This window comes from Saccopteryx bilineata, chromosome 4, assembly GCF_036850765.1.
Source record: "Saccopteryx bilineata isolate mSacBil1 chromosome 4, mSacBil1_pri_phased_curated, whole genome shotgun sequence".
Classification (NCBI taxonomy): Eukaryota; Metazoa; Chordata; class Mammalia; order Chiroptera; family Emballonuridae; genus Saccopteryx; species Saccopteryx bilineata.
Genome location: NC_089493.1, coordinates 42,479,191 through 42,502,680, shown reverse-complemented (window position 1 = coordinate 42,502,680; position 23,490 = coordinate 42,479,191). Strand labels below are relative to the sequence as shown.

Here is a 23,490-nt window from a genome sequence, read left to right as displayed (position 1 = left end):
CTTTATCCCCTGCACCACCACAGGTCAGCACAATACTTAGTAGAATAAGTTCATGAAGCAGCTATAAAAATGCAGGATCTAAGATTGAAGAGAACTCTTGGCCCTGGCTGGTTTGCTCAGTGGTAGAGCATCAGCCTGGTGTGTGCATGTTCCTGGTTCGATTCCCGGCCAGGGCACACAAAAGAAGCGCCCATCTGCTTCTCTACTCTTCTCTCTCTCTTGCTTCTCTCTATATATATCTGCCTCTCCCCACACACACATACACACACACCCGCAGCCAAGGCTCGATTAGAGCAAGTTGGCCCCAGGCACTGAGGATGACTTCATGGCCTCCACATCAGGTGCTAAAAAATGGCTCTGGTTGCAACGGAGCAAGAGCCCCAGACGGGGAGAGCGTTACCCCCTAGTGGGCTTATCAGGTGAATCCCGGTTGGGCGCATGCAAGAGTCTGTCTCTGCCTCCCCTCCTCTCACAAAATAAAATAAATAAAATAAAATAAAATAAAATAAAATAAAATACCCTGGCTGGTTGGCTCAGTGGTAGAGCGTCGGCCTGGCGTGCAGAAGTCCCGGGTTCGATTCCCAGCCAGGGCACACAGGAGAAGCGCCCATCTGCTTCTCTACCCCTCCCCCTCTCCTTCCTCTCTGTCTCTCTCTTCCCTCCCGCAGCGAGGCTCCATTGGAGCAAAGATGGCCCGGGCGCTGGGGATGGCTCCTTGGCCTCTGCCCCAGGCACTGGAGTGGCTCTGGTCGCAACAGAGCGACGCCCTGGAGGGGCAGAGCATTGCCCCCTGGTGGGCAGAGCGTCGCCCCCTGGTGGGTATGCCGGGTGGATCCCGGTCGGGCACATGCGGGAGTCTGTCTGACTGTCTCTCCCCGTTTCCAGCTTCAGAAAAATACAAAAAATAAAAATAAAATAAAATGATTGCTAAGAACTCTTTAATTCACCTTAATTCAAACTTTTTGCTTAAGATGAGGTAACTGAGAGGATAACTCATGAGGACTCCTGACTGCTAGGTCAGTGTTCATTCCAAGCACTGTCCTGGGTCCCCCATGAGGCAGGTCTCCCACCCTACCCAGTATGGACCATCTCCTTTCTGGAATATGTCCTGTGCCCAATTCTGCACATCTCAGGTAAAGAAAGGTTTGTGCCCAGTTCCAGAGAAAACTTGGAAAATAAAACCTATAGGGAAAGGTAAATGAAGTACAGACTATTTCTCCTAGAGAAGAGAATGCCATGTAAGAACTCCATAGTTGCCTGGTTGCAATTGTTCTTCCGTTCTACAGAGGACTCAACAAGTAGGGATGGTGGTGATACACTGGTAAATGCTTAACAACCAGCTCTGCTGAGAAAAGAAAGGCGTGTGTGTGTGTATGTTTATCATAAATTTTACTGATTTAAAGGCTGTGTAGCTCACAATATGTGAATAACAGTAACAGACATAATATCCTTTACTGTAAATCCCATTCAGCCAATTGATTCTCACTGAATGCTTTCACTGGTTTTGCCAGCTTTTCTACCTGTAACTAACCTGTGGTTACAATACCCCTGTGACTGGACAAACGGAGGTGCATCCCACTCCGCTAACTCTTCTCCTGATAAATTCACTGTCATTAAATCTAATGTGTATCATTTACTGTTTAACTATTCCTCATTCCAAACAAATTATATTTATTGAACAGAAGCCACTCTCAACTTTGGCACTAAACACAACACATTCTTTTGAAGTTTATTCTGCATTATTAATATTTCCCCTATCACTTTAAGTATAGGCAGTCGACAAAACAATAAACCAAGCCCTGATTTGCTGCATTTACCATTTCTATGGTATCAACAGTCCTACCATAGCCAATTTCAAGCTACCGATATGACATCACTGACTACTGGGCTGGGAAGACACACAGTAGCGCACCCTTATATGGTATTATGTCCTCCATATAGATACGATCGGTGTAAACAAACTCAAGGGCACAGATACAAGTAAAATGGAGTGAAATAATTAGAAAGTGAAAAGGTTTCAGTATGTTTGCCTGTATTTCTTAAGTAATTCATTTATTTTTTTTGTTTTTTTGGGGTTTTTTTTGGTTTTTTTTGTATTTTTCTGAAGCTGGAAACGGGGAGAGACAGACTCCCGCATGCACCTGACCGGGATCCACCCGGCACGGCCACCAGGGGCGATGCTCTGCCCACCAGGGGGCGATGCTCTGCCCCTCCCCGGGGGCGGGGGTCGCTCTGCCGTGACCAGAGCCACTCTAGCACCTGGGGCAGAGGCCAAGGAGCCATCCCCAGCACCCGGGCCATCTTTGCTCCAATGGAGCCTTGGCTGCGGGAGGGGAAGAGAGAGACAGAGAGGAAGAAGGGGGGGGGTGGAGAAGCAAATGGGCTCCTCTCCTATGTGCCCTGGCCGGGAATCGAACCCAGGTCCCCCGCACGCCAGGCCGACGCTCTACCGCTGAGCCAACCGGCCAGGGCCAATTCATTTAATTTTAGATGTATATAATTGGATTTTTTTAATGGATGTTTAACAATTGGCTTACAAAATTCCTGAAACTTGAACAATCCACTCTTGCAATTCAGTACAAGCTGCTCCAGCATGGCACCAGAAAAGGCTCACAAAACTGTGAGAGAAATCTGGGTTCAAATACTCACTAAGAGAGGCATCTTTACAATCAAATAGACATGGGTTTCATTCTTGGCTCTGTCACTTACTGGATATATGAATTTGATCTTCAGTTTATTCTTGTAAGCAAAAATAATCATCATGAGAATGAATGATCTGTCTGAGAAGCTGCGTTCATGGTAAGAAGATTTAGCAGCAAGGTCAGACATACTAGTCAAGAGTGACAGAGCTCATCCTTGGGACTGCTCTGCAGGAGGTAGCAGCCAGGTGCTTTTACTTTGACATGAAGGCAGAGACGGATGGAATGCTCTTGTCACCATCATTAAGAGTGAAAAATAAAATGCCATAACACAGAGCCAAAACTAAGGGTCTAAAAAGAGTTCTGTCTTTAATGGAGGATAGGGAGGACGCAGCAACTGCAGCCTTCATCAAAACAGATACTATAAAATCTTAACTCCTTTTTTTAAAACTAACTTCTGGAGCCCTTAATTTCCCAAGTGAGGTTTCCTCAATTTCCCAGATAAAAGTGTCCATCGGCCCCTTGTTCCCACAGTGCGGTCCACAGACCAGTGCCATCAGCTTCTCCTGGGAACTCGGTACAATTGCTGCATCTGGGTCCCCACCCTCAACCTACTGAATCAGAGCCCACGTTTTATCAGAATTTCCAGGTGATTCGTATATATGTTAATGTTCTTGCTTTTTCCTAAGGATTGTGCTCATCTGTATAAAATTATTAAGACATTCTTGGTGCAGAGAGGTTCAATATACACTTGCATGGGCTACCAAATAGAATAAAACATTCAGTTTCCAAGTTCCTATCTTAAGGCTACTATACAAGCTTTATACTAAATATCCTGAAGGTAGCCACATTATGATTCTTTTTTCTTCCCTGACAAAATTCTATAATCATCCTACATGTTCCAAAAATTAAAATAATTCATTAATCTGGGGGGACAAAAAAAAAACCTTAGAGGTAAAAATGTAGAAAAGACACAGAAACCTCATGTATAGCTCAAAGAAATGATGATAATTGAAAGCAAAAAGCTAATCAATTATTTAGGTTGTCTCTCAGGCGATCACTTTAAATCTCCTTGCACTGCACTGGCTAAACCTAACAGCTACTGGGCCATGTTGGAAGGAATGAATCAGCAAAGGGCACTTGAAATCCTTGTCATATTTTGAAATAGTTCAACTATTATACACTCGAGAACCACTGGATTTTCAAGTGTATTTTTGGTAGTTGATTCCCTTTTCTCAAACACAGTCTTATGAGAACTCCCAATGTGTAAGAAAAGCCCCTTGAGGAAGTAGTAAGGGAAGGAACCGAACCTGGGGCCTTTCCTCCCAGGTCCTCACCCTCCTTGGCCTGGTGAAATCACCTAACCTTTTAAGGTCTCGTATAAATGAGCTTTTTCTTCACTCTGTACATACAGATCTGCTCATGAAATGTTACAACAACCCTGTGAGCTCAGAGTTATTAGGCCCTTTTTAGAGTTAGGAAAAGCGAGGCTCAGAGAAGTTAAAAACTCATCCAGGGCCAACAGAGGTAAAGCGAAGGCTTGAATTCAGAATTCCCTGACTCCAAAACCTAGGCTCTCAGCTGCCACCGTGCGTGTTATCGCGAATGCTTTCCATGGTTCCCCTTGGTTGATATTGAAATGACTGTTTCATCCCTTGGTGCTTTCAGAGCCCTTTTTTTTTTTTCGCACCATATGACACATCCTGCCTCACATTATAGATTTTTCTCCCCATGACTCATATGCGCTGGGAGAGCAGACACTGCATCTGCTCATCACTAATGATCTAGCAATAACTTATAAACAGCAAACCGTGTCCCAGGGTTTTGCCTCCTTAGGCTGAGTGCACCTGGAAGCAGACCCTGAACACAAAGTGCTCACCAAGCTGGTTTTGCTTCAGCCGAAGCTGAATTTACTACCACCTGCTCCACCTCCACCCAGGTGGAAGGACATGTGACTAGTTCTCACCAACGGAATCTGCATGCAAGGAAAAGGGGTCCATTCCATGCTGAGGAATTTCCAGCAGTCCTCTCTGAGTTCTCCCGTTTTCCTGCCTTCTGGCTGGGTGCCAAGAATCCAGTGAGGTTCCTTAGGCCCGCAAAGATGGTGGGGCCACGTGGGGGATGCGTGAGTGAGGGGCAGTGGGAACGATGAGGAGGGCAGGTATAAATCAACTGTCCTAAGCAACTGACACTGGCATTGCTCGTTACAGCACCTGACTTTCCGTGACAGATACAGTCCCCCTTATCCAAAGTCCACCGCTCTATTCCTTTAGCAAACCAGCATTCTTTCACAGTAAAATGCTTACAAACACATTAATCATGGCTGCAACATATTCTTACATTTTGTATGTGGGGAAAAAAATTAACTTTGGTATAAGGAAGAGATTATTGGATATCCTTTTAATGGAGTGAAGCCTCTGAGAGTTCTCTGATTCTGTGAGGGCTCCGCACCACCTTTAGACTGTTTTACAACCGTTTAAAGCACAGATAAGTGAGTTTTCTCTAGACGAGCAGACCGACTGTCCAGTAGAGGGACAAGGGGAAAGTCAGCCCCTGGGGAAAGTCAGTCCTGCAGCCGTTCGTAAATTCATTTTAACAGGCCTCGACTCAAGGTAAATTTAGACACTTTGATCTCGCCTTTGAACCAGTTGGGACATCCGTCTGGCTCCTTGGTTCATTAGTGAATTTTTAAGTACCTTTGACACATGTTCATTTTGCATCAGAATGAGAATCATGATGATTCTTTGAAAATGCATCTTTTGACAACTATGAATTATTTATAGTTGCTCAAAAAGTCTTTAAACCAAGGTCTTAAAGAAAGAGTATGCTGGTACAGAGAGGGGGCTACAGCCTCTTTGGATCCCAGGACAGTCCTGGGCGGGTGCCGCCAGCGCTCAGAGGAGGAGCACAAAGTGAGGATGATAGGGATGATGACCAGAGAGATGGAAGAAGAAAAGATTCCACTGAAAACGGCTCCCCTGCATCATGATTTCCCATGGTTAGCCCCACCTCCTTTTAATTAGTGGATTAAGTTCATGAGCTGTCTTTATAGCTCCCTGTGGTTTCCACGGCTCAGGCCTGAACAGCAAGGCCCGTGTGGCAAGAACTCTTCACCTTAACACTGTGTGCACAGCCTCCACCACCCATCCCCTTTCAACACAGCGGGGCTCAGAAGCCAAGGCCTTGGTCCTGCAAGAGGAGCAATCATTTCTCAGGCTTGTAATAAACAAATCCAGGTGGGAGTTCACCCAGTGCCTGTAGCTGATTTCACATCCAACTTTATGTAGCTGGAAGTCACCAACATTACTTTGGGTATTTGTCCCCAAGGAGTCATCACATCCATCCTGTTCCAAATAGTTGCTATCCTCTTTCAAGAGGAGCAGCTTGAAACTTAAATCCCATTATTTCAGAAAGATCTCAGCCCTGCAGGAAAACTTAGAGATGGGAGATGTAAATCAAAATTCCCTTAACTCTGAGAACTCTTCCACCTTAAATTCCTTCCCGGGATCTTGATGATGTGCGTGTGTTTGCAAAGTTCATTCTGAAGATTCTTCACATGAATTGAAACTGGGACCCCTTGTTGATCATATGTCTATATTTTCTGCCAGGCTCTGCGAAAGAACCTTCTGTCCAACAGAAGAGTGGGAAGTTCTGAGTTAGAAAAGCAGAACCTTGTGGTTATTCCAAAATGTTGAAATGAAATAAACAAGTTCACCAGCTAATTTTAACCTCATCTGGTCACTAAGCTTAGCTTTGAATCTATAATTCCCTTCCTCTTTGGTCTCAATTGGAGATGGGGGGGGGGGATTACTTAATTGGGCCCTGGCCGGTTGGCTCAGTGGTAGAGTGTCGGCCTGGTGTGCGGGAGTCCCAGGTTCGATTCCCGGCCAGGGCACACAGAAGCGCCCATCTGCTTCTCCACCCCTCCCCCTCTCCTTCCTCTCTGTCTCTCTCTCCCCTTCCGCAGCCGAGGCTCCATTGGAGCAAAGTTGGCCTGGGCGCTGAGGATGGCTCTGTGGCCTCTGCCTCAGGCACTAGAATGGCTGTGATTGCAGCAGAGCGACGTCCCCAGATGGGCAGAGCATCGCCCCCTGGTGGACATGCCGGGTGGATCCCAATCGGGCACATGAGGGAGTTTGTCTGCCTCCCCGTTTCCAACTTCAGAAGAAAAAAAAAATTACTTAACTGCTCCTCATCTGATCACTAAGCTTAGCCTTGACGCTTTAACATCCTGCTTCTATGGTCTCAATTGGCGAAGGGGGGGGAAAGTACCTAATTGCTCTAGTTTCTAAAATGCAAAAGTTAAGTGCATTCTTTCTTTGATTCAGTGAACCAATAACATTTGATTAAGTAATCAAATTACATAACCTGAATTTAGCATCCTCTAACTTCAAATCAAAAGGTAAGGAACTGTTTTCACTAATTTCTCAATTTTGTTTTAACGTAATTAGAAGCTTTGTAACATCATCTTTGCTGACTTCCCTCTATATTTCTCAAAGAGGACAATTTATATTTAGTTTCTTCCATTCTGAAAGTTCTCCCAGCTCTCTCAGTGTCTCTTCTGGTTTAATTCTCAGAAGAGTCTACTAGATGTTTTCACATGTTAATAATTCCCCAAACTGAGCCTACAAGTGCATTCCGGTTGCAAAGAAATTAGTTTGCAGCATTCTCCTCGAATGTAATGTGCCTTATTAGTGTTTGTATTCACTGTAGCTGATAAAGATTATTTTCTGGCTTAGTTCCAAGACTCCTTTCCTAGCTCTCCAAAGGGAAAGTGGCTGTTGAATTTTCACATAAGAAATTGATTCCTAGTGAAAGAAATGAGGTTTTTTTTTTCCCCAAGTCTCTTCAACATAATTTAATTATAAACAGACAGATAAGGGCTTCAGCTTCTGGAAAGCATTAGGTCTATTATCTCACACAGATCATTAAAAGAAATAAAGATGAATCCGTTAGAGCCAAGATATCTGGGTTTAGGTTTCCAGAAGAATATTTCTAATCAACAAATTCAAATTTACTTTGAGTGAATCTCTGATACAGAATCCAATATCTAAGAGCTCCTCCACAGCATTAAAGACATGAAAAGTGAACACTTTTTTCAAACCTGAACTCTAAAGTACGGGTATTTAAAGTATTATAGTTAAAATTTTGTTGCAGCCAAGAATGAGAGACAAGTCTCTGATTTGGGGAAGCAATGAGCCAGAAGCAGAGAGAATCAGGAGCAATAAACTTCTTACATCTAGGTGATTCTATGGCTGGTTTTATTCTTTTTTTTTTTTTTTTTTTTTTTTGTATTTTTCTGAAGTTGGAAACCGGGAGGCAGTCAGACAGACTCCCACATGTGCCCGACTGGGATCCACCCAGCACGCCCACGAGGGGGCGATGCTCTGCCCATCTGGGGCATTGCACTGTTGAAACCAGAACCATTCTAGCGCCTGAGGCAGAGGCCATAGAGCCATCCCCAGCGCCCGGGCCAACCTTGCTCCAATGGAGCCTTGGCTGCAGGAGGGGAAGAGAGAGACAGAGAGGAAGGAGAGTGGGAGGGGTGGAGAAGAGGATGGGCGCTTCTCCTGTGTGCCCTGGCTGGGAATTGAATCCGGGACTCCTGCACGCCAGGCCGACGTTCTACCACTGAGACAACCAGCCAGGGCCTGGTTTTATTCTTTAATAGAAGCTATCAAAGGCCTTATCTCTGTTAAACCACTTAACTAGCTATTGAAAGAATTTTTAAGTGATTAATCACTGTGAGAATACAACCACGTGATTCTCATCTGATTCAGATGCTAAGGATTATGAAGGTGGTTGGCCCAACATTTCCAAGATCTGGTCATTTCTACAGTGTAGAATCATTCAAAGTCCATTCTAAAATGTTAGATTACTTAGCACAAGATAAGAAATGGCAATTACGTAACATGATGCAAGTGTTAGCTAATGCTATGGGGGTGACCATTTTGTAATATATGTGTATCAAATCAACACACTGCATGCCTTCCACTTACACAATGTTATATATCAATTATATCTCAATAATGTTGGAAAATAAAATAAAACAAAATGTTAGATTATGTTCCGGAAAACCTAGCTTCAAAATTCTCTCTCTGATTTATGACCTCAAGACAGCTTTTAGCTCATTACTAAAGAATTTGTAGATGTAAATTTGGGGTAAATAGAGAGAACCAGAAAAAGTTAGGATCAGATGCAGTTCTATCTGCCATATGATATATGAGCCTACTGTCAGCTATAAGCATTATGGAGAGCCCTAGGTACTTGATTGCCGACCATTTTCCCCACGAATCATGCTAACTCCACTTAAAAACCCTACTCCATCACCATGTTGCTATCCAGGATTATTACATAAGGAACTACTGTTTAACTGACAGAGGGCAATAAAGCATCCCCATCCCTCCACCCAACTGTGATTGGCAGTTTCAAGCCCAGAATTGCTAGCAGCCGGAAGAGAAGCCCCTTTAAGCAACCAGCAGTACTCAATGCTGAGTGCTAAGTGCTGGTAGGGTTTGAGAAAGTAACAAACAAAATGAAATTGTGCCAGAATGAAAACTGACAATAACTGCTGGAGGGGTTACTCCCACAGAAGGAGTCAGCATGAGTTAGGGCTGCCCAGAGAGGCTTCAGCAAACAGCTGGATATAAACAGATGTGTGTCTGCAGAAATGCGTGCCCTGGTGACAGTGACTATAGACCAGTGAAGACACAGGCCTCAGACAGAGCACCTGGGAAAAACACAATGGGAACACAGACCCCAGACAGACCTTGACTATATCAGGGGGGGGTGTATGAAAGAGACAAATGCAACTTTAAGAAATGTTTCCTATCGATGAACTGTTGAATCCCCAAGTTACCTGATCTAAATCTCTGCTTCCTCGTTATCACACTTAATCCCTCCTTCACTTTGGCTGCATTGTATTTTTACTTTTCACAACCAACCCTTAGAATTTCAAAAGCTTTGACTTCCTGAGGCCAGCTCGCGAGGGCGATAGTTCTTTTTGATCACAAGGAACCTACTACAGTACTGGGTAGGGCCAGCCGGTGCAACAAGTTTTATTTTAACACTCAAGACTGATTTTGCTCCCTCAGCAAAGGAACATACCCAGGGAGGCGTTATGCCTGAGGGAGCTGACCGCATGCTCTGGACCAGGGGTCCCCAAACTTTTTACATAGAGGGCCAGTTCACTGTCCCTCAGACCGTTGGAGGGCCGCCACATACAGTGCTCCTCTCACTGACCACCAATGAAAGAGGTGCCCCTTCTGGAAGTGCGGCGGGGGGGGGGGGGGGGGGGGGGTGGATAAATGGCCTCAGGGGGCCTCATGCGGCCCGCGGGCCGTAGTTTGGGGATGCCTGCACATACAAAATTGTACAAAACTGTGGCCACCACTATGCTGTGGGCACTCTCTGATAGGTTATGGATTCCCCTCATTAGCATTTGAGACTAAAAGTTGACTTCTCACTCCTATTCTCTAAAGGAAATTTACAAGGAGAAAAAGGGAATTTGCGGTGTTCCACAGTTGACTTGGACAAAAGGAAATGGTGGGGGGTGGGGCAGGGAGAGGCAGGAGAGAGAGAAAGAGAGAATGAAAATGACCTGAGTTCTGTCTATGACTCTTGAAATTAATGAATTTCTGAGGCCTCAGATCTGTCTGCCCAAGATTTTTGGAGCAAAAGTCCAACAAATTGCTGTGGAAAATTAGTATGTGTCAGTCTTTAAAAAAATCTAGCACAACCCACAAAAATTATCCATGCCATCAATCCTCTCCTCTTTCCAAACAGCTAACATTTCCTATATTAAAGGAACACAAAAGTTTGACAGTGGCCAAAATACAGAATTTTTCACTGAAAGTGTCATAAACAATCAAAATGAAAGAAAAAAATAGAAAAAACTTTAAACACTAATTTGAAAGAATATATGAACCCCTCCCTATGTCTAGTTCATTGCAGCATGATTTACAATAACTGAGATTTGGAAGCAGCCCCAGTGCCCATCAGTAGGTGAGTGGATTTAAAAAACTGTGGTACATTTACACAACAGAATACTACTCAGCCATAAAGAAGAAGAAAATCTTTACCTTTGTGACAGCTTGGATGGGCTTGGAGAGCATTGTGCTAAGTGAAATAAGCAGTCAAAGATAGACAAATACCATATGATTCACTCACATGTGGAATCTAATGAACAAAAAAAACCTAACAAATAAAACAGAAACAGACCCATAGACCCAGAGAACAGACTGACAGCTGTTAGAGGGGAGGGGGACTGGGGGCTGAGTGAAAATAGTGAGGGGATTAAGCAAAAGAAAAGGAAAAAAAAGAGTACATGAAAGTGTTTTAAAGCCAGCACCAGATTTTCTTAGGTATGGGCAGCTCTCTCCAATTTCTGGTTCACATAAATTTCTGTATTTGTGGTCCCAAGTACACACCCGCCGGCACTGTTGGAAATGGGCAGCAGGAAGGAAGTCTATTCATTTTTATGTACTTTATCTATTTATAACCTACCTCATCCTATAAAGAGGATTTAAGGCTTCTGACAAAAATACCAACAATATAACAGGATAAAACGTTTCGCCACAGGCATATGAGCAGATTTTTCTCCCCTAGAAATCCCCAACTACTACTAATCTGCAAGCCTAAATAGAAAGACCTGTGAAGAAATAATACTTTGAACTTGGCAAGCATCTTCCTCTGCAGACCAGATTTCCCTTCTGCACGCATCCTCTTAAGGCGAGGAGGAGAGGCAGGGAGCACAATCTCTAATTTAAACTGGTCCAGGGTGTCTTGCCTATATGAAAAAGGAGGTCTGCACCCAAGTCTTCTGCTCCTCCTGTCTAGGAAAAATAATTCAGTTGTTTACAAAGAAAGAGTACATGGCATTACCCTCAAACCCAGAAACGCTGGTACCATCTCAGGACCAGAAGGAACCCTGCCCAGGTAACCGGCAAGATGCTCCTTCACACTGGGCGATGCTCAATCATGCCGGATGCAGGGGTCTGGGTGTAAACCTCCATGGCCAAATTTAGGAGTGTGTAATGTGATCGAGGGGTTTCTAGGAAAATTAAAGCACAGATATTGACTTTCTTAAATTTAATCTCTATGTGACTATGAAAAGCTAAATGCTTTAAAGACACAGTAATCCAATACACAAAAGATCATGAACAGTAATGTAAATCTTTGCCAATGGGGATTCCATTCATAGAAGATATAAACACTTTCTCACCCCCCTGTATAAGCCAAAGCTGTGTCACCCCAAGGGAACAACCCATGGATTCACTCTAGGGCCGTTGTCCTCTATGGCAGAACCCTGGCATTAGTATTTTTTATGGCTATCTACGTGATTCCGATGTGCCACCACCACTAAGAACCACTGATCTGGAGGCTTTAGCCACTCACTTTGTGCTGATTATAGTGGATTAAGAGTTCATTCCCCCCCTCTCCTTCTATCCACACATTTAATTACATTAGCCCGGCACCTTCCTGAGCAACCTTTTCATCCATAGTTTAACTATGTTATACATCAACATATACTGACGTTTGTAGCAATGAAGTATTCTTTGAAATATCACACTCCCTACTATCTTTTCTGCAAGTACCTTTTTTTCTTTTTTTTTTTTTGCTGCCACAGCCCATGTTGCTCTATATTTAAGTGTTCAGTCTTAGCTACAAGGTGAGTGTTTTAAAAGAATAAAAAGAAGGAGGACAAAGAGAAGAAAAGGAAGAGCTGGCATGTTCTATACTGAGTCTGACTTTCTCATAGTCAAGTGCTTGGTTTCTATGAGGTCCAATCGCTACACCCTTTGCCTGCAGCTCATCCTACCTTCCTACCAATTCATACACACATTTGTCTCGTGTTTCTCTCCCTTTAACTTTCCAGTCATGCTAGATCACAGCTAATGAACCTGATAAGTTAATAACAATAAATAAATGATAATATCTAAATGGGGTTACCTACCCAAACAACAGATCTGCATCTTCTTAAGGCATTCTCAAGACATTTTTATCTCTAGGATCTAATATTGAAAAGTAGGGACCATGTTAAGGCAGAAAGGGTGATATACATTAGGCAAAGCACCCCTGAAGTCATACTTCACAGATGGCTACTCACTCAATCTCTGGTTATAAGTGATGATTTTGTTCCCAACTGAGGAACTGCTCGGTCATTTTGACCTCACATCTTTGGGACCACTCTCTGCCCCACGGTAATTTATCTCTTTATAAGTCAGCCTCACAATACTTCCAAAACACACAACACATACTTGGAAGGTACTCAATGAATGTGTGATTTAAAAAAAAATAGATACCTAAGTGCTCTTCATTCTTTTGCTTTCCACCACAAACATCTTTAGACCATTAATTAAATATTTATCAAGTTTTTTAAAGACCTCCGGAGAAACACATTCCACTTCCCAACTCAAGAGTGTATTCCCAAGTTAGGTGCAGCTTTTTTAAAAAACACGAAGACAGCTACAATAATTCTGCATTTAACTAATTGATGGCTTTTAGAAGATTTATCTCTCTAGAACATCAACCAAACTGTAGTGTCCAAATGTGGTTCTTCCTGAGGAAGAAAACAGAATAATGCCATCCTCATCCAAAACTCATGAGCTCAAACATTTAAAATAAAGGTATGAATTTAACAAGATTGTTCCTAGGATTCTTAGAGGAGGCAAGGATAAGTATCAGTTATTTAAGATGAAAACAGAAAAACACAGAAATCATGGGTGAAAAGCATGCAGATTGAAACCCACCCCCATCTATTCCACCAGTCATATGATCCAATTTCCTTTGCCAGTGATTGTATAGAAATGACCTAATGTCGTTTCAATATGCCCTAATCCCTGCCAATTAGAAGCAAGAAGCATTCTACTGAGAGATTCTTAGAAAGGCTTCTTCACTCTGAAGAAAGAAATACAGTAAAAAGACAGTGACGGTCTCTTTCCCTGGACAATGTCTTGTCTGGGGGTGGGCCAAGTGTAGATTGACAGTTGTGAGTATGCAAAACATAGAGTTTATTGTCAGTATTATATTATTTTTCCATACAAATAACTGTAAACCTACTTTCACCCAGCTCTGTATAACACACCAGGAAGGACAGAGGAAGATGGAAAAAACCTGGATCAGCTGATGACAGTTGAGCTACCAAACTTCTTATTTTGAGAGAAAATATATTTCCTCACTCTTTAAACCATTTTTATATTAAGGTTTCTGCTACCTGTAGCTCAAGGCATCCTTACAGATATAGAATATAAAAAGGAAAGACTCTCCAGGTATTAATTAGATTGGAAATGTTTAAACATTAAAACGGATATGGTGACTCAACTTCGGTCAGTGATTTTATACTTTAAAAAGGATAATCGTATGACTTATCACAGTAACAGGACAAAGAGTGGTGTGGGTCAAACGTCTGCTTTTTGTACAGGTCAGAAAAGAAATTGATTCTGCACATGTGAATAAAGAGCTTCCTGTAGGCTAGCAGCATTGTACCAATCAGTCACTCCACCTCACCCATAACGTGGAACTTTCACTCCTGATTCTCGCTATCCTGACAAGACAATTCATTCCGCAGTCAAGAAGCTGAACTCTCTCTTTGCCTAGTGTTAGAGGCAACGTGCATGTGACAATGAGAATCTGAGGCCGTCTGTCTGCTGCTTCATCTAAGTCATCTAAGAAAGTCTTCTAAGTTTTCTACTCTTCACAAGAAATGAGACAATAATCTATTCAAAGACTTTGCATTATTTTTAACCAAGCCCAACTACCCACTTCAATCTGTTCACTTTTCAAAGTTTATATGGGTTTTAGCATTTGCTTTAGAATACCATTCATATTGTAAAATAAAATGTGATAATCTATTTCAGAAACCCACTTAAAAATAGGAATGAAGAAGACAGCCAATAAAGTGTTATTAAATTAAATAGGTTTACTTTTTAAAGAGTCTCAATACTTGCATTTTTAGTGATTCATTAAAGAAAAACTACTTAATTTTACGATGTTCACACTTTGACTACAGCTGCCATGCAACTCTGCTTTCTAAATGATGCTGCTTGAAATACTCATTGACTCTGTATTAGTTTCTTATTTCTACTGTAACAAATTGCCACAAACTTAGTGGCTCAAAACCACACATTCATTATCTTGCAGTTCTGCAGGTCAAAATCTGAAATAGGTCTTGAGGTGCTGGAATCAAGACATCAGCAGGGTTGTGTTTCTTCTAGAGGCTCACAGAAAAAAATCCATCTCCTTGACTTTTCCAGATTCTGGAGGCTGCCAGCATGTTTTGGCTCATGGCCACATCTCTCTGCCTGTCATCACATCTCCTTCTCTGATGCTGGGTGGCCCTCCCACTGCCCTCTTGTAAGGACACTTGTGATTATACTTGGCTACCCAGATAATCCAGGATAAAGTCCCACTCTCAAAGTCCTTCACTTAATCCCATCAGCAAAGTCCCTCCTGCGATGTAAGGTGACACAGTCACAGATTCCAAGGACTAGGACATAGACATCTTTGGGGAGCCATTATTCTGCCTACCACAAAATTTATCACAAATAGAGAGGTTTTTCTTTATTACATCTAATCTAGAGTATTTAGGAAACCGTTTCAGTGAATATTGATCCAGAATTGTTACTGGTTTTGAGTTCTGAGGAGACACTCCTGTCACACCAAGATAAAGTTGATGAGCTACTATAATTTCAGTCTCAGCCACTAGTCAAACACAGTCTCCCCACAATGGGGAAAAGAAGAGTTTGGAAGACTCGCTCCTCGTTTTGGTTCCCAGAAAACCCACAATACTAACACCAATTGGACAAAATGAATTTTTCAGGAAAAGAAGTGACAGAAAAAGGTGAAGGACATTTAGAAAAATGGTAAATTATTATAATAAAAAAAAAATCTGATATAAAGCCAGTGTCTTTGCCAACCCTTCCGCACATGCCACGCCCTTTCATCCTTCCAATGCCATTGTGCATGCTCTTTCTTTGGCCTCCTTCCTCTGCAAGCTATCTCCTGTCTATTGATTCTGCAAGTGACAGCTCCGCACACTCCCAGCTTATAGACAACCCCCTTCTACATCTCTGCTCGGCCCTCTTATAACCCACGTTTATTAGAGAACCCTCCCAGCACTGACATCTTCATGAAATGGGCTCTGCTCTCATCATGAAAAGGCATTGGCTTGTTTTTCTCTGTGTTCCAAATATCATGCCAAGTTGCAGGAACATAGTAGGTGCTCAGTCAGGTTTGTTAGAAAAATTAATTAGTAACTTAATCTAAAAGACGGTTCATCAAAGACTTCTGCAGAGGAGAAAAGGTGGCTTTGAGCATCCTCATGCATGTTTCTTTAGTTCTAGAGATTGTGAAAAGGATGCCTCCTTAGATTGCAAACCTTTACCCATTCCAGTCTGAGCTTTAAAAGAGAGAGCTTGTTTTAAACTCCCTAGTCATGCAGTAAGCAGACACTGAGATTCTCCCATTCCATACCCATTTTAATGCACTCACCGTTTCTCACCACTGATCTAAAAGAGGTTTTATGTGAGGGCAGGAGAACAATCTCTAAGGAATCAGATGCAATAGGATTGTAAATTAGAAGTTTCAACTATGTACTAAGTCACACTAGTATGATGTTCCAGAGTGATGTCCCAGACCAACATTCACATTGTCAGTGAAGTCCCCCCAAACTAGTTATGTGACTGTTAAACCTAACCTCTGCCACTCTGAAGATTACAAACAAACTTAGCTGCTAAAGACTAAGAGAATCTCAGAGAGGGGGTTTCTTTGGAGAAGATATCACTTTGCCTCTGCTTAAGAAAGTGAGTCCTCAAGGAATCATCCAAAGCTTAACAGTGTCTCTTCCAAAAAAAAAAGGGACAGACAGGGAGCATTCCTGTTGACAGGGAAGAGAGCACCAAGGTGGGGTCAGCCTGCATCCACGGAGTCTCTCATGGAAAATGTGGTCATGCCCAAGGAGTAAGCACAGGGCAGTCTGCACAGTGACTGCTAAAGTGAGACTGTTTGACAATGGAATGCAACCACAAGAATGAACAGAGAAGTCATTGGGCTAGAATTTCCCCTCTGGAGTGAATTCTAAAAGGACAAAGGGTGACACAATCCATTTGTTTTCCGACTCCAGTCCATTCACACGGCCTGTGAATCGTACTGGTCACACACACTTCCTCCCCATCTGGAAGCCCTCCCGAAGCCTCCAGCTGTCCTCCAGCTGGGAGGGGAAGATGGAATTCCTCCCGAAGATTAGGTGACCATGCTCTCATGAGCAGCTGGATACTGCTTGGACCTGGATAAAAAGCCTTAAATAGTGACATAATGAAGAAAAAATGGATAACCTCTTCCCAAAGGAACCATCCCTAAACATAAGCAGAAAATCAACTTTTCCCCACAGTCTATGTCACCTTAGGGAAGTAAAAGAAGGGAAGGGAGGGGGGCAAGGGACACACGCATGACTCTTACCCAGGCCCTGATTCTGCTGTTCCCACTCGATGGCATCCGGCACCTGGTAGGTGGCCCCCTCCAGAAGGTCCACGCGTTCCTGCTCTAAGCCAGGTTCCTGGGATGTGACACCCGGGACAGTAAACCCACGCAGCTCAGGGTCACCATCCAAGCTGTCATCCAGGGAGTCCGCATCTTTATCTTCCTCGTCTTCCTCCTCGTCTTCCTCTTCTTCATCTTCCTCCTCCTCATCCTCTTCATCTTCATCTTCTTCTCCCTCTGCACACAGAGAGGAACATCAAGAAATGCAGAGACTGCACAGGCGTCTTTTCAAATGACCAAAGCACTACAAAATACTCATGCGTGGCCTTTTAAAACAAATTTTAGAGGCAAGTTAGGCAGCGTGAGTTTTGTGTAATTTTGTACCCATTACTGTTTTAATTGTTATTGAATTTATTGTGGTACCACTAGTTAATAAAATTATATCGGTTTCAGGTATATAATCTTATAATATATCATCTGTATATTGTATTGTGTGTTCACCAATCAAAGTCAAGTCTCCTTCCATCAATATTTATCCCCTTTTAGCCTCTTCTACCCCCCTCTCCCGCCTTCCCCTCTAGTAATGATCATCCTCTTGTCTGTGTCTATGAGTCTGTGGGGTTTTTATTTGTTTGTCTTTTGCCTAATTCCCTCACCTATTTCACTCCACCCCCAGCTCCCTTCCCCTCTGACAACTGTTGGTCCGTTCTCTATATCTATGATTGTCTATTTCTTTTTTATTTTCATTAGATTACATTTATTAGTGAAGTCATATGGTATTTGTCTTTCTCTGACTGGCTTATTTAACTTAACATAATACTCTCCAGGTCCATCCATGCTGTCACAAAGGGCAAGATTTCCTTCTTTTTCATGGCCGAGTAGTATTCCATTGTGTGAATGTACCACAGCGTGTTTATCCACTCATCTACTGATGTGTGGCCATCACTCGCCAACATTTTAAACTTTTAAAATCACAGTTATGTCAGATAATTATTATGCATCATGTTTATTTGGAGTCACATTTCAGGCGATATGAATTTTTATTAGTTGTGTTTACATTTACAAGGGTAAGAAAAAAAAACTTTCTGTTTTCTGGAGGTTATTAAAGATTTATCCATTGGAAAACATACTGAATTTAAAGGGAGTGTTCCTATCCCTTTGCAGCTTATAATACTAAACAAGTGAATTCATTATTTGGGCACAATTTTCTTTTCATTCTTCTTCTACATCAGTGAGCAAAACTCACAACCATGTTAAGTGACAAGCACATAAATACACTCCTGAAACTCTTCTCTTTACAGAAGAGTGACCCAAGAAACTGGAAACAATTACAGCAACGTTCTAGTCCAACTCCAAAAGGAATTGGGAAATGGAATATTGATTAAGTACACCCAGAAAAGCAATACGGCTGAAAAATCAGTTTTATTATTAGCATGGCAAGAGTTAAACTAACAATTTGTCATTTTCAGTGCTTCAAGTGGGATAGGTTTAGGGCACATAAGACCCCTGCTTTCATTCTGTGTCACCAATTTTAACTTCCTAGGAATAGCGTGAGACCCCACCTTCACCATGGATGGACCCCTGAAGCCACTGAGGAATTCCAAGACTCTCCTTTGCTGCTTTGAGACAATTTTTTCACCAGCATTTACAGAGTTGGGTTTTTTTTATCTTTTAAAAAGGTATTGCATCTAATCTTTTTTTATTCCTATCCTATAACTTTGTAAAACTAATACCTGTCATTATTGCAAAAATTCAACAAATATTTATCAAGCATCTAGTTCCAAGCACTAAGAATAGAAAAGTAATGTCTCTGCTGTCATAGAGCCAATATGCCCCTCAAGGAGACATGCAGCAGAGAGAGATATGCTACAAATTACACTGTGATTAAAACTGGCAAGAAGAGAAAATGCCAGGTGCTGCTATTTTAGCTGGGGCAATCAAGGAGAGCTTTTCTGATAAGGGAAGGTTGGAACAGGGAATTATACCAAAATAATGAATTCTCTTGTGAAGTTTAGGAAGAGCATTCCCAGCAGTGGGAAACAGGGCATAACAATGGCAAAAGCCTTGAGGCAAATGTGTGTTGGTTGTATTCAAAGAATGGCAAAGACTGGGCTGGGGGGTGGCGGGCAGGGAGGGGCAGGGAGAGTCCCTCAGACCGTTGGAGAGCCGCCACATACAGTGCTCCTCTCACTGACCACCAATGAAAGAGGTGCCCCTTCCAGATGTGTGGTGGGGGGCTGGATAAATGGCCTCAGGGGGCCGCATGCGGCCCTAGGTCCGTAGTTCGGGGACACCTGGTCTAGAAAATGAAGGAGAAGGGCTAGACAGGCGCCAGACCTGCCACCCATTTATAATGAATGACGGGGCTGCCTGTTGGAGAGCAAGCTGTTATCAGAGCCAGAGACAAAGCAGGGAGACCCATTAGGAGACCATTTCACAACTCAGGGGACAGAGGATGCTGCTCTGAGTAGGTATAGTTCTGGATGTGGGGAGAGGCAGTCTCATCTGGGGTGTAATTTGAAGGGAGAGCCTTGCCAATAATTACAGTGTGGGATGTGGGAGAGAGATCCCACTTTACCAAAAATGGGTGCTAAAGGTCAAGAGGAAAATGAAGAATTTTATTTGAGACAACACTTTTAGGATGGCTATGCCTACAGCATTCAAATAGAAGTGGCAAAGCTAGAGATAAAAATCTAGGAGTCGTCAATGCATCAATAGTATTTAAAGGCTTCAGCCTGGCTGAGATCACGGAGTGTAGGGAGAAAGGGAAGTTGTCCCCCTGGAGCCCGGAGCAATGGGACACTGAGCAGTTGGCCAGCAGAGGGAGCTCGAGCTAAGGAGACGGAGAAGTGACAGCCGCGGTGGGAGAAAGACCAAGGCAAGCAAGCTCGCGGAAGCCAAGTGAATACAACGCCTCTGCGAGGCTAAGAAACTGAGAGTGTCTGACTGGCTTTGACATGACCTCTGCCTTTGACATTTTAGAGGTCATTAGTGACCTGGACAAAAATTGTTTCCGAAAATGTTAGGGACAAAAGCAAGACTGGAGTGGTTGAAAAGAAAATCAGAAAAAATAAAATTGAGTAGATACAGCAAATGGAACCCTTACAAGAAATATGAAAAAGAGAAGGACACTACAGGGATAGCTGAAGGGAGAAGGGGGTCAAGGGTAGGTTCTTAAAATAGGAGATAGTAGACCTCGCTTGCTAGTTGACAGGGAAGATCTGGTAGAGGGAGACTGACAATGCAGGAGAGAGAGGGGACAGCGGCGGGAGGAATGTCCTGGGAGAGGAGAGATCAGAGGGTCGCCCCATGTGGAGCCCAGAGCCACACACACTTACCATGGCTGTGTGGTTTTGGAAAGGCTACTGAGTTTCAGTGTGCCTCAGCTGCTCCTCTGTGCCACTGGCACACTTCCTACATCACAGGGCCCATGTAAGCGTTCTAATCGTGAATATACAAGGTGCTTAGAACTCAGCCTGGCAAGGTGGCCACTCTATAGGGCTGGCTGCTTTGCTCTGACTGTGGGGAGATGGAGCCAGTGCACCGACCGCTTCAGGGGCCTCCGCCACCCCAGTGGGCCCACATGCCGGCAGGTGAGTAGATTTGGTGATGGGAGTATGTGAAAATTATCTTTCTATTTCTTTTATTTTTTCACTCAAATAAAAAAGCTGGAAATAAAAAGAACTGTTGGTGATTTGAGGCAAGAGGAAAAAGTATGAAATAGTCACCTTGAAAAATGGGGGAGCAAATTCTCCAGGACTATGTGGTAGGACTGCCAGGCAGCCCTCTGGGCCCCACTTACGATGTGACAGGATAGGCCCTGGCCAGGCGGCTCAATGAATAAAGCATGGTCCTGGCATGCCAAAGTTGGGATTCGAGCCCCAGTCAGGGCACATACAAGAAGCGATCAATGAGTACACAACTAAATGGAACAACAAATTGATGTTTTTCTATCTCGCAAATCAATGAAAGGAGAAAAAAAAAGACGTAACAGCATAAATTTAAAGTGAGGCATGTTAAGATGGTTGTGTATTTTTCTCCAGCCATAGTCAGCTCTTGGGTGCAGGCATGGGTGGAGGGGTGGAGTAGGCAGAGATTTAACCAGTGGCAAATCTTGCTAAATAAGCTCCACTGGGGGTGGTTTGGGGACAGAAGTATTGATTGAATGTGAAGGAAGTGATTATAAGGATGGACCAGGCAAAAGGAACAAACTCTCAGCAATAAGATGATTATATACTTGGATCTAATGTACAACATGGCAACCATAGTTAACAATGCTGTATTATATACTTGAAAGTTATTAAGAGTGTAGATCTTAAATGTTATCAGCACCAAAAAAAAAGGTAATTATGCAAAGGGATGAAATTTAATTAACCTTATTGTGGTAATCAGTTTGCAACATATACATGTACCAAATCATCATATACACAACAAAATTACATATGTTATATGTAAATATCTCAATAAAGCTAGAGGGGGAAGACTAATGGACCAGAGACTCTTATTAAAGAGAAGGTGAAGAGGAAGTTTAATAGAGAAAAAGTAATGAGGTCAGTGGGTTATGGAGAAAATTATCATCAAGACTATTTGATGGCTTTGCTGACTGACCTTCCTCCTATAGATAAAAGTTGGTCATAGGCTAAAAAGTGTATTTGTAAAGCATTATAAAATCATTTTTAGGTATCTTTCCTCTCCACAAACCTAAGATGTTTGTATTTGACAATATTATACGGATTCCCTGGAAATGCACAGGCAAAGGCAGAGCTCTGAGTTCTCAGCTCTTGTCCCTGAATGTTGTCTTCTGACCACTCACTATCATCTCCCAAGGTCATTTCTACTTTGTCCTCAGTGTGTTAGGTTAACTCCTTCTCTTTAAAGCAGTGGTAGTCAACCTGGTCCCTACCACCCACTAGTGGGTGTTCCAGCTTTCATGGTGGGCGGTAGCGGAGCAGCCAAAGTATAAATAAAAAGATAGATTTAACTATAGTAAGTTGTTTTATAAAGATTTATTCAGCCAAACTTAGCAAAAATCCAACATAAAGTACTTGGGAAGTAATTACTATTATATGCTTTAACTTGCTGTAACTCTGCTTTCTTAATTTTATAAAGTAAAGTTACTTCCTTACTTTATAAATCACCACTACTGTGGAACTGGTGGGCGGTTAGAAAAATTTACTACTAGCAGAGACACACAAGTGGGCGGTAGGTATAAAAAGGTTGACTACCCCTGCTTTAAAGCATAGAGCTATACCATCTGGTCATCCCACTTGTGGGTATAGATCTACAGGAAATGAAATCATTATCCTGAAGACATCTGGACTCCCGTGTTCATAGCATTTCCACGTGCATTGCAGCATTATTCACAATAGCCAAGGTATGGAAACAACCTAAGTGTTCATCAGTGAATGGATAAAGATATATATTTGGCCTTGCTAGATAGCTCGGTTCATTTGAGTATCATCTTTTCAATTCCTGGTCAAGGCACACAGGAGAATCAACCATTTGCTTCTTTTACCCCTTTCTCTCCCCCTTCTCTCTCTTCTCCTCCCACAGCCATGGCTCAACTGGTTCAAGTGCATTGGCCCCAGGTGCTGAGGATGGTTCCATGGAGCCTCCACCTCAGGCACTAAAAATAGCTCAGTTGTGAGCATGGCCCCAGATGGGCAGAACATTGGCCCCAGATGAGGTTGCTGGGTAGATCCCGGTCAGAGCACGTGTGGGAATCTCTCTCTCTATCTCCCATTTTCTCACTTGGAAAAGAAGGGAGGGGGGAAAGAAGATATGGGAGAAAAGATTCCAGCCTGAGTAATCTAACTGCTACAAAGTCCAGCAGCTATTTAAAGGCAGTTCCCACCAAAGGGGTTCTGCTTTTCTCACTCCATTTTTTTTTAAACACAGTTTAGATATTTTTAGATTTCCAGCCAATAGAGACATAGCTAGCATTCCCATAGTATTGCTAATGAGTCAAAGGGGAACACTTGGTGAGACCATGTCATCTCTACCGCGGGCACTGGAGGAGCCCTAGCAGTAATACTTGTTACCCAATGTAAACCTGTCCATCCTTGATTGACAGGAAGGATAGGATCTCACCTGTACTTTCTATCTCTTTGGAACTGCAGTGATTCATATGAATCCTTGTCTTTTGCCATGCATTCACTAGGTTTAAGAGTCAAACCTCTTTTATGAGTGATCCTTTCCTTTCCTTGACCAAGTCTCAAATTATTCCTAAGGTAAATAAATTAGAGCACAGGAAGAAGAGGAAGAACAGCATGGAAAGGGACAGGGTGACTTCGCTGGGTGGAGGCTGACATGCATTAGTCTTTCTCCCACTGTCTCTCTAAAGGAAATGGCTCTGACACACCCCAGTAGCATA

General features: G+C 42.9%; 1 protein-coding gene across 1 annotated transcript in view; it reads right to left on the bottom strand.

The window, feature by feature from the left end:
* The window catches only part of ARMH4 (armadillo like helical domain containing 4), a 116,183-nt gene that overhangs the window by 60,499 nt on the left and 32,194 nt on the right, over positions 1-23,490 (bottom strand). Inside the window, exon 5 of the mRNA XM_066276419.1 lies at positions 17,097-17,354. Coding sequence (XP_066132516.1) covers positions 17,097-17,354 — 258 coding nt within the window. The remainder of the gene's footprint in view (positions 1-17,096; positions 17,355-23,490) is intronic.